At 46.0% G+C, this 13,966-nt stretch overlaps 2 protein-coding genes across 5 annotated transcripts in view; one reads left to right on the top strand and one right to left on the bottom strand.

The window, feature by feature from the left end:
• The window catches only part of RGP1 (RGP1 partner of RAB6A GEF complex), a 17,182-nt gene extending 3,478 nt beyond the window's left edge, over nucleotides 1–13,704 (top strand). For 2 of the 4 annotated variants that reach the window (XM_030763772.2, XM_022600180.3), the window contains exon 9: nucleotides 190–13,704. In XM_030763772.2, the coding sequence (XP_030619632.1) occupies nucleotides 190–413 (224 nt within the window). In that variant the 3' untranslated portion in view covers nucleotides 414–13,704. The remainder of the gene's footprint in view (nucleotides 1–189) is intronic. The other 2 variants (XR_016393588.1, XM_022600178.3) reach the window with 2 other exon arrangements.
• Nucleotides 526–2,222, bottom strand: MSMP (microseminoprotein, prostate associated). Its single transcript, XM_022600186.2, has 3 exons — nucleotides 1,486–2,222; nucleotides 1,192–1,300; nucleotides 526–818 (listed from the first exon to the last, which is right to left on the bottom strand). The coding sequence occupies exons 1-3, from the start codon at nucleotides 1,613–1,615 to the stop codon at nucleotides 638–640; spliced, it is 420 nt and encodes a 139-aa protein (XP_022455894.1). The 5' UTR covers nucleotides 1,616–2,222; the 3' UTR covers nucleotides 526–637.
• Nucleotides 13,705–13,966: the final 262 nt, after the last annotated feature.

Below are 13,966 nucleotides of genomic sequence, written 5' to 3' on the forward strand. Positions count from 1 at the left end.
TTACTGTCACGGTTCCAGTTTACACACTAGATTTCTTCAGCCAAACTCTCGATCCTAGCTCCCTGACCCACACCTCCCCGCTCTTCCTGAATACAGGTTTGGGGTTTTTTTCTCATTTGCTAACCACATCCTGTCATTGGGTTTTACTCCTGGCTTCTAATGCTTCTACCTTTATCTTTTTTCCCACAGTATCCCTGAAGTGGCGTTTGCATTTTGAATTTGTAACATCCCGAGAACCAGGTTTGGTGCTCCTACCTCCCATGGAACAGCCCGAGCCTGTCACCTGGACAGGGCCTGAGCAAGTGCCCGTGGACACCTTCAGCTGGGACCTCCCTATCAAGGTGCTGCCTACAAGCCCTACCCTGGCCTCATATGCAGCCCCAGGCCCCAGCACCAGCACCATAACCATCTGAAACTGGCCCACGTGGCACTACTTTCCTCAGGATCCTGAGAACTCAGCACCTGGACTCTAGTAGGGCCCATTTTTTCCACCTGGGGTCCAGTGGCACAGATAATGAGAGGCAGGCTTTCAGCTGTAGCATTAATTTATTTATTCAGAATAAATGGGCAGCTTCTAGTGGTTTCCCTGGAAGTGGCAGCAGCAGTGGGCAGTCAGCAAAAGGGCGGTCGGTTGAGTTTAGCTGGAGTGGGGAGCAGGAGCCGCAGGAATAGGGGTGTTAGCTGAGCCCCACTCTGGGTCGGGCCCTCCCCCTTTGCAGGGCAGCCGGGGGTCAGATTTTTGCACCAGGGAGAACTGGCACGTTCCTGCCTCCTGACGTACCTCACACCCAGCGGGGAAGTCGATAGGATGTTGGGACCTGGGGAACCAAAGGACGGGGAAGCAGTCAGGACAGTGAAGGTCCACCTTTATCCCTGCCTCGCGTCCCCCCTCCCAGCATTCCTCCCATATCTTCCCCCAGTGCCCCTGTCCCCCCTAACCGAGCTCTTGCCTGCCATATATGGATTTTTTTTGTTTCATAGCAGGAATATTTTCCCTCCAGATCCCCCCCAGCTCCCCTTACTTTGTAGCCTGAAGCCTTCTCTCTCACATTTTTGTTGGTACCTTCAGGTTCGGCCAGCTTCATACTGCTACTTTGCTCATTCTCACACCACAGCAATCTAGTCATGCCCTGGCCATCTCTCGGTCACTCACATCAGAGCCATTCTCTCTGGCCCTCAGTGGTCACTCACGTGTCACAGCAGCCCACACCGACGGGATGCAGGCAGGTGCAGTGGAAACAGTCCTTGCGGAGCCAAGACTCGCCCAGGGTGAAATATTTCCCTTCATGGTGGCAGGGCGCTAGGGAAGAGCAGGAAATGTTAGTGTGCTGGAGCGCAGGGAGTAAGTGCTGCCGCCCCCGCGTTTACCCTCTCCTGTTTCCCAGCTCGGGGGGTCTGGGTCTTCTGACACAGGATCACCCCTGAGCCCCCTTCCTCCCAGTGCCCTCTGCTCCTGTCCTTCCCTAATGCCTCACCCAGCTTTACCTTGAGCTTGGAAGTAGCACTTGCTGTGGACTCCTGGGTGCTGGAGGAGCAGAGATATCACCAAGCAGGTGATCCCCCAGCCGCCCAGGGTCCCCTTAGCCTGTCCAGCCCAGAGCATCCATAAGGCCATTCCTGCAGTACGGCCCTTTCAGACCGTTCCTGGCTTCTGTTCAGGCTACTCTGGTCTTGTCTCCTTGGCTTTTCTTTGTTTCTCTCGTCGAGTCTTAGTTTCTGTCTTTCTCCCCTGGGCTCCTGTCTCGCACCATCTCCGTGCCCTCTCACAGGCTTGGGGATGTTTATAAAGTGAGGACCCTGGCCCCCTGCTGAGTAGAGCTGGAAAAGCTGTAACTCTGTTTCCTGAGGTGAGGGCATGAAAACAAGAGGTCTAGCTTTAACAAGCTGTGAGAGCTGATTCATGCCCCACACAGCTAGGGGGAGGGAGGTGGCCATGGAAGGGGCACTGGACTGGGCACTTCCCCAGCAAGGAGGTGGGACGGGTGGGGGCCCCCAGGTGGTCCCCAGAACTCCTCCCTGGCCTGGAGAGGAAGCATTCCACCATCTCCCCCCGTCTCCCCCCGCCCTGTAACACACACACACACACACACGCACGCACGCACACACACACACTCTCTCTCTCTCACTCCAGGGGTGTGTACGCTGGGATCCCTGCCTGGACCGGAGGGAGGCATTTCCTGGGGATTGCTAATCCTGTGCCCCAGCCAAACCGAGGAGATGCAGTAGGGTGCGACAGCCAGAGGCTCCAGGAGAGCGAACAGGCACCTGGAGTGGAGAATGTTTCTCTCAGACCCTAGGGCAGGGTCTCCTTGCAGTATCCTAGAGATATGGCTGCCCCTCAGAGATTAGGGCTGGGGGGCAGGTGTCTCTTTTTTACAGGCATCCCAGAGATTATCCATTGTTCATCACCCCTAAACATACTGCAAATAAAGGTTCTCCCCATGTCTGGGGATGGTTCTTTCAAAGAAGAACATCTCTAAATGCCCTAATGGTATGGGTCACTCCAGTTTCACAGAGATACCGCCCTTATCTCCTGTACATTATGGAATGAGAATTCAGGAACTTATCCTCTGACATCCTATTTTGGGTTTCCTGAAGGTTCTGGAGAACCTAAAGATGGGTGATTAAGAGTATAGGTTATAGAGTCAGACTCTGGATATAGATCCTGATTCTACTTAAGAGCTGTGTGACATTGGGCAAGTTAGTTCACCTCTCTAAACCTGTTTCCTTATCTGTAAATTGGGATAGCAATATTAACTCATAGAGTTGTCAAGAGGATGAAATGAGATAATGCATGTAATGCTCCTAGTACTGTCCCTGGCACATAGCCCTCCGAAAAGAGTGACTACTGTGGCTGGTGCTAGACGTTCCTTTCTTTGAATGATGGTGAGCAGCTCTGTGTGCACAGCTGAGAGCTTCTGCTGAGGCTGCTATCTCCTGGCACAGACTTCTGCCCCTTTCACACTTAAGCTTCTTGTCATCCCTACCACCTTCAAAACCTGCCTCCAGCAACATTTTGCTTTTGGTCGGTGTATGCTTGAAATTCTAAATGTTTGCTTTGAGAAACAGTGTTGCTAATAAGCCTACTTTTCCTAGGTCAGTACCCTCACTTCTACCCTGGGAAGAGGTATCCTTTTTCCATCCTTCCAGCTAACTTTAGGACTCCTGCTTTTTCTGGTAAGGATTCTGATCCACTTCTTCCCATCCTCACTCAAGTGAACTCTCAAGTTCTCCTTTCTGACCAGTCTAATGCTGGCCATCTCATTGGTACTAATTGCCCCAATCAAGCTGGATTTCTTTCCCTTTTTCACACTTCAAAGACCCCTGTTCCAGCTATTCTCCTCCTACCCACAGGGCCAATCACTTTGGCATTTATTCTATTTTTCCTTGTAAGTCTCTAGTTCCATTTACCCCAAGACTCCCACTCCCTGCCACCCAGTGGTTCAGATCCAACTACTTCTGGCTGACTTTTCCAGAGGGATACCCTTCCTCTCACCTCCTCACCATTCAGAAACAACTTCGCCAGTCCACCCCAAACTCCCTATCTGTTTTCTTCCAAGAAGACAGCTTAAGTGGCTGGGGATGCGGACTGCAGCGCACCTTCCCCCAGTCAGGTCTGATATCCGTTCCATTTCAGAGGAGCACCAAGAGAAGAAAAGAAAACTCACAGAGGAGCAAGGTGCCTGGATGTAGGCTGGCGTGTGGGAGGCATGGCCTTGGACTGCTCAGGGCTGGAGCAGGTGGATTAGAAGGCCTGACTAATAGAAGGGCCCAGAAGTCTTGTCAGTGGTCAGTAGCTCTGCTGGTGCCTTTGTGGGGCACCAGCTGACACCCTTGATGTTTGGACCATAGACTACCTTCTGCTCCTGCATCCTGGAGCCAAACCAATAGGGGGCGGACCCTAGGGGGGAGCTAGGGAGCTTGAAGGTGGTGGTGGTGGTCATGCTGTAGGCAGGAGGGGCCCGATGGGGATTGGTGTGTGTGAGGTCATGGGACAGGAGAGGTGAGAGTTAACCGCCTGTAATGAAGATGAGGTAGGCATATAGGGGCAGGAGTAGGGGTCTTCTGGAAAGAAAGGCTGGGGCGGAGCCAGGAGCCCTTTCCCAGAAGTTGGGTGGGGGAGAGGGCGGCGGCGGGGAGGTGTTGGTTGAACCTGTTTCTTGCACGCCTGCGGGTGTGCGCGCTCGCGTGTGCATCTGCCTAGCTTCTTGGGGCCAGAGGCCACGCTTGTGGTTGCCGCGTGTGTTGGGGGCTGGGGGTTCTGTGGTCAGGGCTCAACTCCGCGATGCCAGTTGGTGGCGGGAGGGGGGGCGCGACGGCTGGCTCTCGGGCCGGGAGGGGGCGGCTGGCGAGCGCTGCCCACGCGGGGACAGAAAAACATCCGCCGGAGGCTCGGCTGGGCGGCGCTCCAACAGCTCCGGGCAGGTGCGCGCGGGGAGGAAGTGAGCGCATTCCGACCCCCCAGCCGCTGGCCCTTCGGTGAGTCACCGCTGACCCCCGCCAGATAGGATAGGAAGGACTGGCAGCGGCGGCGGGGAGGTCTGGGGGCCGGAGCCCCAAGGGGCAGCTGGGCTGGCGTGGGGAGCCGGGGGAGGGTCGTAGAAGCGCCCGAAAGAGTTGTGGGGAGGGCCCCGAGGGGTCCGGGTCTGGGTTTCGCCCAGGCTCGAAGCACCTGACAGACACCCACCGACCCGCAGAGCTTGTGACTGCCCGGGGAGGCGGGCGAGTCCCCGGGGGAACACTGGAGCTGAGGGAGAGGGGCCCCGGGGCAACACCGAGAGAGTCGGGGAGGAGAGACCCGGAAAGGGCCGGGAGAAGTGCATGGCTGCGGAGCGACAGCGCGGTTGGCTGGAGTGCTGGATAGGCCTGGGCCAGCCAGAGCCTTAGATGGAAGGAGACTTCCACCCAGGCGGGAAGGGGGAAATGGCCACCCCCCCCCCAGAGATCAGGTCTGTCCAGAGGCCGGTGCGCTCCGAGAGTGAGAGGTAGGTTAGGGAGTAGCGGGAGTTAGGGCTCTTTGGGTACAGTTGTGGCGAGGTCACTAAAGGCTTTGAATGCCGAGATGAGGAATTCGGATTGGCCTCGCAGGCAGAATCGATGGTCTCTAAGCAGTAGTGAGGAGCTTAAACGCAAGGTTATCTGTGTCTAGCACTACTGCCGCCTTCAGTCTTTGCCAAAGGATTAGGCATTGATCCTCTAATTTTTATAGTCATTTAAAATTGCATGACTACATTTATCAAACGAGTTAAGTAATTTCGTTGAATTTTTAAAAGAGAAACGTTGAAGAATCTGATTCAGTATTTGATTTAAAACCCAAAAGTGAGGCTACGAAGATTAGTTACACGGCATCGAGTCCTTTCCTTTGTCTTGCTTTTGTGCCATTTTCCCCTCACTGATGCGTGGGAGTTCTTGTGTTGTTAATGCTTCACTTCTATGTCAGTAGCATAGCAGTTCTAGTTTTCCTCTCCCTCATCTTACGGTCTTTACTTTTAACGTTAACTTTTGTCTGTGCAGCCCTTTAACTTGCACTATGTATCCTAAATCCAGTAAAACATTTCATTGGGCTATATAGTATAGTAAGATAAGTAACCCAGCTTTACCATATATGTTAGGTTACTTATTATCGTCTGTGGACATGTATGTAACTATAAAGTTTCTATATTTACCCTGTGGCTGATAGAGAGATACAGCTAAAGTTGTTATTCAGGATAGTATTTCTATAAACAGAGCAATTTATTAGTCTTATTTATGTTCTAAAATCAACTCTACAGTGTCAGAAACTGACATTAATTCTATCATGATCTTTTAAATTGATGTTATCTTGGGCCAAAGGCAATTGCAAAGATTAGGATTGTTATAATTTATTTTCAAGATCCTTAAATTCCAGTTGCCTTTGGCCCCAAGCAAGAAAATCTGGGTCAGTTAATTTTTTAGAAAGAATATAGTCTCCCACTCTGGGCCCTGTTGTTTTCTCCTGTGCTGTTTCAGCCCCAGCCCTACCTTATTCCTAGTGGCCTTTGCCTTCATTCCTTCTTTGCTCTGCTGGGCATCTTTAGAGGAAAACTTCACACCAATTTCCTCTACCATAAATTCTCTCCCTCCCTTCAACTCTACACTTCTCTTTGCCAACATACACCACTGCTTCTTCATTGATCTTGTTTCTTTTAAGCCTACAGCCCTTTCTGGCTCTTTTCCATCTTAAACTCTCTTATGTTGAAATCTCTTTTTCTTCCTTTCTCTTTGGTAAGACCTCGGATTTTTAAAAGGTTAGGCTTTATTTATTCTGCATGATCCACTTCTGTCTTCCTTCCTCTTCTATCACTTTTTTCTTATTCTGGACTCTTTGTACACTCTATTATGCTTTCTGTCAGCAAGGCTTCAACCTTCTCCTTGTGATTAAACATTCTTCCTCTATATACAGCACAAGATGCTTATGCTTCCATTCTGTTTCCTACAAGAAAAAAAAGTCATCAAATTCACATCTACTTCAGTCTCGTCTTCCAACATTTTGCATCCAGAGTCATGACGTGGCTATTATTGTAAAGTCCATTGAGTGACCACTTAAGCTTGGTGTCGTGCTAGGCACTGTAATAGTGCATTTCATAATCCTGGTGCCAGATTCCTAAATGCTTACCAATAATGGATGTTATCACATGTGTGTGCATGAATGTTCTCACATATGTATACACACCAAAGTACACAGATAATAGAACCATAAGTCAGTAAATGACTAGGAATATGTATATTCAGTATATTACATTATAATCAAGCCAAATACATTTTGGGGTGGAAGATGAGGATGAGTAAATTCATAGCTAGGATAGGAGGTTAAGAGACAGTATCCTTTGGCATTCTGTATTCAGACGAGAAGGAGAGGAGAGAGCCTTGCCTGTGGAGATCAAGAGACTGTTTGAAGGTGGCTGAGTTTCAGGAGTTGAGAGAGATGACTTGTAAGGCTGTGGTGAATGGCAGGAGGATGGGATGAAGGGGGCAGAGTCCCAAGAACAGACAGTTGCTGTACCCAAACAGCTCATATTCTCTCTGGCTAGAGAATATAAAAGATTCTTGGGTTGTGGTACTGGTTTCAACTATAGTCAAGTTTCTCTTGATAACCTGTATTGAAGTTTTCCGGCCTTGTCTCTGCACCATTAGAACCATTTTTACCAATTTTTTCTTTTTAATTTTTTTCTGCTTATAAATCGGTACATAAATGATAGCCCCACCACTAATAATTAACCCCCAGCTAACCATCAGTAATTTTGACTAAGTTATTTATCTACTTATATGCTTTGATTTTGCCTGCCTGCCCCACAGTCTACTTGTAGTAGTAGTGACTTTTAAAATGCCGTTTATGACTCTCACTTTTATCTCATTTGTAAATTGCTCTTTTCTTAAAATTGTAGACTCAAAACTAGATACTGAGAAGGCATCTAGTTCTTTGTTATCTCTGAAATATGACCAAGGAGGTCTTTGCTTAACTGTCTCTACTGAATGCAATGGGTTACTGCCACCTGTGGTGAAGGTGGCCCATTTTATTGTCATCTAGCTTTAGGTACTAGAGGTTGTTCAGCTAAACCTGCCTTGCTATAGCATCTCATTTTTTCCCCGTAGTTCTGCTCCTTGAAACATATGGGAAAAGTCTACTTGTTTTTCAATGTGGCAGCTCTTTAAAGATTTGAAAGGGTTTGTATTTTGTTAGCTATTTATCTAAGCTTTTTTCTTTACTCCAACACTGTTCAATAGAACTTACTATGATGATGGAAATGTTCTCTACCTGTCCTGTCTCAACAGCCGCTAGCCGCATGTGGCTGTTGAGCACTTGAAGTGTGGCTAGCGCGACTGAGGAATGGAATTTTAAATTTTAGTTAACTTAAATTTAAATAGCTGGAGGAGGTGAGCGAGTCTTGTGTTAGCAGAGCTGTAAACTCCGGGAGTTAGTACACTGTCACATGGCTGTCTTTTGGCTGCTCCAGAAATCTTATGGTCACCTCAGACCTGGTAAAAACATATGTAACTGGGCTCTTGATCTGTCTGGAGGCCAGTCTTACATGTTGTCACAACTAGAAAAAAAACACAAATCCAACCCTCAAAGCCCTGATGAGTAATGTCAGTTTTTGTTGGAAGTTTCTTAGAAGGTGTAGAAGATGAAGGCTATATCTCATCTCCCATATCTCAAAAGCAACACTTAAAAAAAAATCCCTCATTTAATCTCTCTCCCTGAGAGTCCCTAAAGTCCCTCTCCCTTCTCTTCCCTTCCTTCTCAGAAACGTCTTTCCCCCTCTTCCTTGAGCCTTCCTCGTCCATGCTCTTTGAGCACACCTCTGCCCCCTGCTCCTTGGAGAAGGGTTCTTGGGTGTGCTCCTCGTCCTCCAGCTCCCCTTAGGGAGAGGTAATTCTTATGCCCTAGGCTTGACCTTCCTGTGGCATAACTGCTGCATTACCCGCATTTTTTCCCTGCAAGTCTTCCTGGTGCTTCAGCTTTGCTTCCGCTCTTGACCCCACGATGCCAACACAAATAGGGAGGCCTCAGGTTACTAGGACGACCAGGGCACAGGAAACCGTAGAGGCTCAGCACTCCCACAGGCATCACAGACTGGCTGTGCCAGCTCGCTTTCTCCTTAGGGACTCAGTCACACTTCCTAATCCCCATCCCTAAATTACCCAGACTGGAGGATACCCAGGCCTAAGCCACAGACCCCTGATTTTGCAGACCTGGTGGTGGAATGTGGAGTGGGTGGGATGAGGAATGGTGAACGAAGCTTTCTTACTAACACTGATATTCCAAGTCACCTTGGTGATAATTAACTTTTGTACCAGTGAGAATTCCATTCCCCTGAGAGCTGATGAGAGTATAAGCTTTATTTATGTTATTTATACTTGCTACATTGCACCTTGAGTCTTGGATCTTTTTGGATCCCTGAGTAGATGTTTTCACAATTTGCTTTGGGTTAAAAGATTTAGCAATCTACTTCTGATACACTGGTACCAGTTAATGTTTAGTAAGAAAATAATGGTTACCAGATAATGAATTTAGGTTCTATTTACACTTTATTATAAAGCTAGTCATTTGTTTCAAGGAAGACCATCTGATTTGATTAAGTCTTTAAAGCTGTGAATAAGTGCAGATCTACTTGTACTTAGATGCTCAGAGAATGTTGAATTGATCCAAAACTGGAGCAGGCCACTTCTGTGGAACATTCCTGGTAGGCCAGAGCAAGAGAGAATAAGGGGGGATAAGGTAGACTTGAGAGCTCTCCTCAAACAATTGCAGGACTGTCTTGTGGAAGAGGGGTTAGATTTACTTGGTTTAGCTTCACAAGGTGGAATAAGGACCTTTATTTCAGATGGCAGTAATGGCGGACAAATTTTGACTTAATAAGGAAGAACAGTTGAATAGTTAGAGGACCTCAAATTGGAATGAGCTGAATTGTTAGGCAATGAATTATTTGTGACTGTATTGTTTATATAGAGGTCAGATTACCATTTGCAGAAGCATTGGATGAGATTTTGGACATTTAATTGGATTTGACCTGTAAAGAGAAACAGGCAGATTTATCAGAAGTCAATTCACCTTTTCTAATATGATTCTGTGGCACCTATTGTGGTCAGTACGATTTTCCGAGACACTTCTGCCAAGTTTACCCACGTGAGTCATTAGATTTGGTAGTAGAGTGTTTAGAGACTTCTCTAATGCTGTGCACTAGTCTTCCGTTGATTCCTCAGGAATGCCTCCGAGGTGGCTGAGAGGTGAATGAAGGAGAGCTGGGGCTCTGAGCCCTTTACCTGTGCAGGGAGCGGGGGTTCTGCTGGAAAAAAACCCCAACACTTAAAGGCCCTGATATTCCAGTTTCTTCATCTATTGACAGGGGAAAAGATATGGAGCAGGGACGTGTCTTACCAAATGTCACACAGCTAATAAATTTCAAAGCGGCAATTCAAATCTAACTCTTCTAATTCCAATCATTTGTTTCTTCCACTCTACTAGTCTACCTTATAATTCAGGAAAAGTTTCTCTCCATTTTTCTGACCACCGCAGTAATCCAGAATTTTATTTCTTCAGATCTACTCTTCTCTGTTAGCCACTGAACTAGTCTCCCTGCTGTCCAATCTCTACTTCTTGTCTATATTATCTTCACTGTCGCCAAGTTACTCTTCATGAAACATTGTCTTCATCATGAGATTTCCCTGCTCAAGAACCTTTATGTTGCCTGTGAGAACTTTACAGCCTGGCACATAGTTAGCATTCCTTAGGATCCTTGTTCAGCCAGCCGAACTTGAGCCCGTTCTCTTATGGGCTGTGTAATAGTGAGATTAATCAAGTCCCACCCTACTGCTAGACTCCAACTTTGGTAGAATTTTTATGTACATTTTTAATCAGGGATGATGATAAGATACAAAAGAAATAGAAGATCACAGCTAATAAAAAGCAAGTTGTATAACAATACGTATAATGTAATCCAATTTATATGACACATGCATTTTTTAGAAACAAAAATGAGATATATAGAAACTGGAAAAAAACACACCAAACTGGTGACAGACATTAACTCTGATGAGGGGGATTAAGAAAAGTTGGGAAGTAGGGGAGGAAGGTGGGAACTTAAAATATGTATTTCTCCACTGAGGAAAGCCTCACAGAGTGGAAGGGAAACCTAAGGGACCATGGCTTGGAACTGACAAGAGAAAGAACTGCTTAGTTGTCTTGCCTGGCTCCACTGCAAGCCATTTCTTTGCCTCTTGCATCACTCTGAAAGAAATAAAAGTCGCATGAGATGATTTGATTGGTCAAGCTTAAGTCATGGCCCATCTGTGGCCCTATCAAGATATAGAGAGAAAGGATCTGGGGGAAGGACCTCCTAGGGAAGCTCCTTGGTTTCTGTCGAGGGAGGGCAAACATTTGATTTTACTCTCCCAAAAAGGCTGTTCACAGAGCTGGAGAGTCAGTAGCCTGAAAGGACATCAGAGTAGTCTTAGGATGCTGGGGGCTAGAAATGACAAATGTCCACTGACTTCATCACCCCTCCCCCACCTATCTGCATCTGGATCCTAGGCCTGCCTTTTCTTTTGGCTCAACCAAGCCCTCTGGTGTGGTTTGCCTTTCTGTTAGTTTTTTTTTTTAAGATGGAAGCGTTTACTTCTCAATTATGTATTGAAGATTTTTTGGCCACGCCGCACAGCATGTGGGATCTTAGTTCCCCGACCAGTGATCGAACCCATGCCCCCCGCTGTGGAAGTCTTAACTTCTGGACTGCTAGGGAAGTCCCTCTGGTGTGGTTTTAACCTTTACTAGAGAATGAGGGGCAGTGAGTTAAGGGGATGGGGCAGAGGAGAAGGGTAAGGTAGGGCAGGTAGAGAGGGCAGTTAGCAGGTTTTACTTTGCTTTCTCCCCTTCCTATGCTTGCACAGAAAGCCTTTTCAGTGACTGACAGTTGAAAAAATGATTATAATAAACATTTGTGAGTCCAGTTACAAATAAAAACCTTATCCCTCTGGCTGTTCTAACAGCCTGCTCCTCTGATGGAGGAGCCATTCTTCCCCTGTGGCATGTAGACTGTGGCCAGGGAGGCATTTCTGTCCCTCTCCCACGTATGTGTCCCTGCCAGCACACACACCAGATGACTGTCTGCCGTATTTGGAAGGTCCAGACCCCAATCAGAGTTATGTGCCAAAAGTATTTTGTTTTCTCACAGGGGGGATTCTTCACTTTTGAAGCATTAACCTTCTGATAAAAAATACCTTTCTTCACCTCTTAATATAGCTTAGGCCTGACTTTTTGAAAATTAGCTTGAGTTAATCACAAGAGGGTGTGCAAATTTACTCTCTAACTTCTGTGAACTGGAAAGCAAATTCCCTGACCGAACTCTATTTCTGCTGGTTAGAGAATCCATTCCTCTGGTATGTTTCAGAAGGCTGATGGACCAGGGATAATCTTATACCACAATGGACTGATTAACCTCTGTAAAGACTTATTGGCCAGCTACCATTAATAACAAAAAAAGACTTAAATAGCTCCTTAACTGTTGCAGAATAATTATTTTTTCAACTTTATTGAAATAACAAGATGATGCACACATTTTATTTATTTTTTAAAATTTTTTTAAAATTTTATTTTATTTTTGGGTGCGTTGGGTCTCCGTTGCTGCACGCGGGCTTTCTCTAGTTGTGGCGAGCAGGGGCTACTCTTTGTTGTGGTGCGCGGGCTTCTCATTGCAGTGGCTTCTTTTGTTGTGAAGCACGGGCTCTAGGTGCATGGGCTTCAGTAGTTGTGACACATAGGCTCAATAGTTGTAGCTCACGGGCTCTAGAGCACAGGCTCAGTAGTTGTGGCGCACGGGCTTAGTTGCTCCGCGGCATGTGGGATCTTCCTGGACCAGGGCTCGAACCTGTGTCTCCTGCATTGGCAGGTGGATTCTCAACCACTGCGCCACCAGGGAAGTCCAATGCACACATTTTAAATGTGTAATCACTGAGTTTTGACAGATTTTTACACCCATGTAATCATCTCTGCAGTCAATATGTAGAACATTTCTCTCACCCTCCCCAAATTCTCCTGTTGCCCATTGCAGTCAGTCTCTCCCCACCCCACCTCAGACATCCACTGATCAGATTTCACTGTAGATGTTTTGCCTACTGTAGAGCTTCGTGTAAATGGAATCATATGGTATGTATCCTGTGTATGGCTTCTTTAATTCAGCATTATGTTTTTTCTATCCATCCATGGTTTTGTGTATACCAATAGTTCATCCCTTTATTGCTGAGTAGTATTTCATTGTTGGATATACCACAATTAGTTTATCCATTCACCTGGTGATGGGCATTTAAGTTATTTTCCACTTCGAGCTGTGAACGTTCACATACAAGTCTTTGAGGATATGCACACATGTTTCTTGGATAAATACCTTGGAGTGAAATCTTAGGTCCTGTGTTAATTGAGTGTTTTTAACTTGTTAAAGAAAAAACTGCCAAACTTTTCCAAAGTGGCTGTTCAATTTTACATTTACCAGCATTGTATGAAAATTCCAGTGTTCTGCATCTCCATCAGTACTTGGTATCGTCAGTGAAAAAAAAATCATTCTAGTAGCTGTGTAGTGGTATCTCATCGTGGTTTTAGTTTGCATTTTCTCAAAGACTAATGATACTGAACATCTTTTCATGTGCTCAGTTGCCACCTGTATCTTATATCTGGTGAAGTATTTTTAAATCTTTTGCACATTTAAAGAATTAGAATGTTTGGCTTCTTGTTATTGCATTGTAAGAGTTCTTTATATATTCTTGTTATTATAAAGGTTTTAAAATATTCTGGATACAAGTCCTTTGTGAGTATATGAATTGAAAATATTTCCTCACATTCAGTGGCTTGCCTTTTTATTTTCTCTACGGTGTCTTTGGAAGAGCAGAAGTATTAAATTTTGGTGAAGTGTAATTTCTTACTTTTTTCTTGTCTAGTTAGTCCTTTTTGTGCTCTGCATAAGAAGTCAAAGTCACAAAGATTTTCTCTTGTGTTTTCCTCTATATCCAGAAGTTTTATAGTTTTGACTTTCACATTTAGGTCTGTTTATGTTTATGATCCATTTTGGTCACTTCCTTAACTTTGTCCTCACTGCACAACAGATGCAGTAGGAAAGGGGGAATCTAAAATAAAGATGATTACCTCTCTCAAAAGAAGATATATTGTAAAACAAAATATTAAACTTTTCTTCTGTATATTGTTGTCTTCATCTAATACTATGTATTAACTATTCATTAGTAAAATATGTATCATCAGCTACTGTGAGTCAGGCACTGGAGATACAGCAATGAACACACTGGACACTGTCCTTGCTCTGTGGAGTTTACATGTTAATGGGAGAGGTTGGGTTTTAGTGAGCATCCATTGTATGCATGGCAAAGTCAAGAAGATGTCACTGCCTCTATCTGTGATTCCTCAATTGAAGGAAGTATTTCAGATCCTTGGCAATCTGCTTAA

Source organism: Delphinapterus leucas, chromosome 6 (genome assembly GCF_059928025.1).
Source record: "Delphinapterus leucas isolate spDelLeu-1000000601 "Yukka" chromosome 6, BTC_Dleu_Yukka2, whole genome shotgun sequence".
In the NCBI taxonomy this organism is placed as follows: Eukaryota; Metazoa; Chordata; class Mammalia; order Artiodactyla; family Monodontidae; genus Delphinapterus; species Delphinapterus leucas.

Bases quoted from the DNA above. Each gene is read 5' to 3' on its own strand.
- MSMP (XM_022600186.2), bottom strand. From the start codon at position 1,615: ATGGCCTTATGGATGCTCTGGGCTGGACAGGCTAAGGGGACCCTGGGC. The intron at 1,301-1,485 runs GTAAAGCTGGGT...GCTCTTCCCTAG, and splicing joins GTGCTACTTCCAAGCTCAAG to CGCCCTGCCACCATGAAGGG. The intron at 819-1,191 runs GTGAGTGACCAC...TTGGTTCCCCAG, and splicing joins GGTGTGGGCTGCTGTGACAC to GTCCCAACATCCTATCGACT.